Here is a 4,850-nt window from a genome sequence, read left to right on the forward strand (position 1 = left end):
TCCTTAATGTAATTTTGTGTCTTTTTGAAGTCATTTTGTGTGTCCTTGTGGTTGTTTTGTGTCTTTTTGAGGTAATTTTGTGACTCTTTGGGATTGTTTTTGTCTCCTTAAGGTCATTTTGTGTCTTTCTGAAGATGTTTTGTGTCTCTTTGGGGTAATTTTGTAGGTATTTGGGTCTCTTTATGTCATTTTCTATCTTATTGGAATAAATCTGAGTCTTTTTGTGTCACTTTGTAGTAGTTTTGTCTCTCTTTGTGGTTGTTTTGCCAGTTTTTGTAATTACTATGTGTCTCTTTTCAGTGCCTTTACATCTCTTTGGTCTTTTTATGTCTCTTTGTGGTCATTTGGAGTCTCTTTCTGGTCAGTATGTGTTCATTTGAGTGACAATTTGCTGGTGAAGATTAGGGGGGCCTCCTGCCCCCTGGGCTTTTTCCCAGTAGGACCATTGAGTAAACCGTCCATGCCCCTGAGGATCAATAAAGTTTTAACTTAATCTACATTTTGTTGATTATATTTTGTATTATTAATCAGATCTGTACTGATTTTGTAATCTTTCCTGATCATACTCACATACTTTTACGTAAGTAACATTTTAACTGCAGCGGAGTGTTTTCACAGGGTGGTATTGGTGCTTTTACATAAGTAGAGGAGCTGAATACTTCGTCCACCACTGCAGTGTGGAATAATGACTCACATCATCACTCCAGTGAGTGTAACTATTGATTATAATTGTTCTCAAATTTGATGAAACAATAGTGTGACAACTGTAATGTGGCAGTGAGGTCAAAGGTCACGTCTCATGATAAAGGTGGCAGCAGGTGCGTCTGGTGTCCCTGTTTGTCTGAACATCATGTGGTGTTTATGTTCCTCACATGGTGGGCTGCCCTCATTACACTCCTGTCTTCATATTCGTACCCCCCATTATGAATGTGTACGTGACAGCGGCGCCCAATATCACCAGTATGTGTGAGAATGCCCTGTGAGATAACCAGTATGTGTGAATCTGCATCCACACACACTGCCCACCAGGACGAGGAGTGTGTCAGTGTGTGTTGGTGTCACATGTTGACTCCTCCCTGCTCCTGTCTCCTATAAAACACCAGCGGTCGGAGCAGCTCAGTGGGGTTTGCTGATTTCCACCCGAGGGGACTTCACCGTCAGCCCGGGCAAGACCGCCGCACCGCCTCCATCACCGCTGGTCTCTGCACACCGCCCAAAGCTTCAAACTAAACATGGCTCCTTATGAGAAATCAATGGAAATGATGCCCTTTAAGCAAAGGAAATGCCTCGGTAAGTCACATTTTGTTACTTGCATGACATCATAATGTGCTGATGCTGATTTTACAAATTGTATAAAATACTTTACTTCTTTTCAGAAACAAGAAAAGATGAAGTGTGCAGCATTCGGACTAAATTCCCCAACAAACTGCCGGTAAGTTTCCATGCACACAGAAAGCCAGTTTTAAACTTTCTATGGCATGTGAACGCACCACCAGCTGACCCCTGATGAGTGTTTCTGTGTTCAGGTGATTGTTGAGCGTTACATCCGTGAAAAGACTCTCCCCCTGTTGGACAAAACAAAGTTCCTGGTTCCCTTCGAGCTCACCTTGGGTCAGTTCCTCTGCCTGCTCAGGTAAATGATTTGTGACACCGTGTGCTCGTAGAATCAACAGACTTTCTCTCAGCCAGCTTGAGTTTTCTAGCTCTTTCCTTCTCACTCCAACCCTCCCTTATCTCCCCATTCTCCCCCGAAGCTGTCAGCTCTGCTATTGTTCTCTCTCTTCCTCCCTCGTACTCCTTTGTCCTAAAATCATCTGCTGTTTTCCATCCACCTCTCCAACTGTCTTTGTCTTTCTTTCAGGAATAAGATTGCCTTGGAGTCCACCCAGGCTCTGTTCCTCCTGGTGGCAGAGAAGAGCATGTCCTGCATGTCCTCCAGCATGGGGGAGGTTTACTCCCGCCACAGGGACACCGACGGCTTCCTCTACATCACCTACGCCTCCCAGGAGATGTTCGGAGCACCTCGACCAGCAGCCAGGCCGCCCTGCTGAGCCTGAAGCACATGAAATAAACTTTATCATCAGTGGAGACACCACATGACAGAGACTTTTTGTCCAGTTTTTTGAGCCCCAAACTGCATGTCAGCCTACCTCATGAGATTTCCTGGACGTTCAAACCTTGAACCAGACTGGGATGGACAAGACTCACCCCAATGATGCTGTTTTTAAAACAGATTGATTGTTCGATTGGCAAGTTATTGGCTGTTGCTCCAAAATCTTAAAGAAAATGTGATGTTTTTCTGTTTATTTATGTCCTCACTGATCAAAAACGTCCATATCTACCCTTCAGTTACCTCCGAAACATCGAGCTTCAATGCAAACACACTTGTTGTCACACTGCTGTAATGCCAGTTCAGTATGAAACCACAGCAACTCTTCTCCACGCCACACAAACGGGGTCAATGTCTTGCTGGTAATCAGACTCCTTTTTAGCACTTATCTCCCTCGTCCGCCTCTCTTGTCTTTGATTGAGTCTTCATCCTCGTCTTTCCCTAAAAATGTGAATCTGTGCTTCAGGCTCTTGAGGCAGTTATTTAAAAAGAATGGATGTCAATTGATTGTTGCTCTGATTTGTTCTGTATCCAAAAAATAAACTCTTGTCCTTTTAATTTATTGACTCTCTGTGATATTATGTTGCTGCTCGAAAAAGATGAAAATGTCACCTTCTCATGTGACTGCTGCGTTTTTTAATTTGATCTCCAGATGTTTTAGGGTCACTGAATGCAGCTTGAGCAGTTGAGAAGTTTGTCAAACCACAGACAAACTGTTTAATCCTGTATGTTTAGTTAAAACTTCAACATTAGACACTGTTTTTTAATGATCCTTTAGGGGTTTTTGGGCGGTTAAAGCTCCACTGTATTAACCACAGTTGCATCTATGGGTTTGTTACACTTGAAGTGCAATGATTTCACAGTGTACTTTTACTCATATGTACTTGTACTCACACACACAGGTGCCTCATTCCTCACCTGCCTCTGAGAGTTTGCACTCCCTCCACATGACTGTGTTATATAAGCCTGACCCAGTCAACTACCTGCAGGGGTCAGTGTGTCAGGGGGGCTGGGTGGGGTTATTTTTAGACATAGAAGTGTGTGTGAGAGAGAAGGGGGTAAAGAGAAAGAGTCAGGGGGGAGTGACGGGGAAACAGAGGAAGAACAAAGACACAGAAAAACAGGGGAAAAGCTGCTTGCTGTAAACATGTGGAAGAAACGGAGGGAAGAGGGAAAAAGACAGTGACGTCCTAACAGAGGACGACAGGAAAAAGGAAACACTGTATAGGAGAGATATACATGCAGTGGGGGAGTGACACAGCTATCCAAACACACACAGGGACGTACAGTCACTTCACACCACCGTGGGCATTCAAGCAGCTTTCTGTCAATGTATTATCAGAGCGGAACAAGAGGAACCCTGAAGCTGCTGCCAGCTGTAAATTATCTAATGCTGTCAGTAGTAATGCTCGTCACAAACTGAGGCTGCAGCGCTTATTTCCACAAGATCAGACAAAAAGGGGAAAATACAGAAGTCACTGTTTGAAATGATGCAGAGAAAGATGTTGAATTATGATGTAAGTGTAGATCACATAGTCAAGAATCTTGACAAATTGCCACCCCTGCTGGACTGTAAATTGCTTATAATCTCTAAAACACTGTGTTCTTCTTCTTCTGGCTCTCTGCATTGTTTCCCTCCTTATGGATTATTTCATTTTTGTTTGTTTTTCTTTTGTTTGTTTTTTGTTGTTGTTCTTGTTATCTGTAAAGCATCTTTGAGTATCAAGAAAAGTGCCATATATTATTATTATTAGTTTTTAAATTTATTTTATTTTAGTTTCTATTTATATTTTTTAAGTATTTTAATGTATTTTTTATTTGTCGTGTGTGTGTTTGTATATTGACATAGTTGTGTATGTTATGTTTCTTGAAATTCTATTGAAGAAAATATATTTTTGTAAAAAGTAAAACACAATGATTTTGACTACAATTCAATGCATAAGTTTACTTACTGTTTTTCTTTAAGATACCAAACATATATATTGATATTTCAACCAATTGTAAGGTTACATAAACTACAGTAAACTACAGAAATGCTGCAAAGCATATCACATGCAACAGACAGTCAGTGCTTTACAACATTTTGACAGAAACTTAAAGGATTTCTTTTTTTACAAGATCTTTTTTTGGCATTTTCATGCTTTATTGATTGTTAGAAACTAACATGAAAGGGGAGAGAGAGGGGAAGACCCTGGGTCAGACTCAAACCCAGTCCACTGTGGTAAGGTATCGCCCTCCAGGATTTGTTTGTTGGCTCAGGACCGATGCTTTAGTCTGGACCTCTTCTCCGATTTGGGGGAAAGTCTTCTGAATGACTTTATTTCTTTGGATTTTATATAATAATTAATAATATAATGATTTATTATGGATGATTTTTCATCCACTGTGTATCTGTTTTTACACAACTTATTATGAAATATTTATTGCTGTTATTTGATCCATTTTATCCCTCTGTTCATACCTCCTTTATGATTCTTAACCACTCTCTTCATAGAAGTCTGTCCAGCATGTTTTGTAACCTATGCTCTGCAGCAGGGACACTCAGTTTGTTTTGCACAGTGGACAGCTGTGCAAAACAACAGGAGACCAGAGGTGTTTCTATTTGAGGAGCTCAGCCAAGACCTCTGCTGGGGGGGTCTGGGAAACCTACCCTGGCACTTTGTTTCATTGATAAGCCCTATTTTGATGCTTCTTCAAAGTTTTCAAAATACCCCAGTGAGAATCAATTTATTCTGAGAGC

General features: G+C 41.2%; 1 protein-coding gene across 1 annotated transcript; it reads left to right on the forward strand.

The window, feature by feature from the left end:
* The first annotated feature begins 1,094 nt into the window (after window positions 1–1,094).
* On the forward strand, window positions 1,095–2,668 carry map1lc3cl (microtubule-associated protein 1 light chain 3 gamma, like). Its single transcript, XM_050042100.1, has 4 exons — window positions 1,095–1,290; window positions 1,377–1,432; window positions 1,527–1,633; window positions 1,862–2,668. The coding sequence occupies exons 1-4, from the start codon at window positions 1,233–1,235 to the stop codon at window positions 2,049–2,051; spliced, it is 411 nt and encodes a 136-aa protein (XP_049898057.1). The 5' UTR covers window positions 1,095–1,232; the 3' UTR covers window positions 2,052–2,668.
* Window positions 2,669–4,850: the final 2,182 nt, after the last annotated feature.

This window comes from Epinephelus moara, chromosome 4, assembly GCF_006386435.1.
Source record: "Epinephelus moara isolate mb chromosome 4, YSFRI_EMoa_1.0, whole genome shotgun sequence".
In the NCBI taxonomy this organism is placed as follows: Eukaryota; Metazoa; Chordata; class Actinopteri; order Perciformes; family Serranidae; genus Epinephelus; species Epinephelus moara.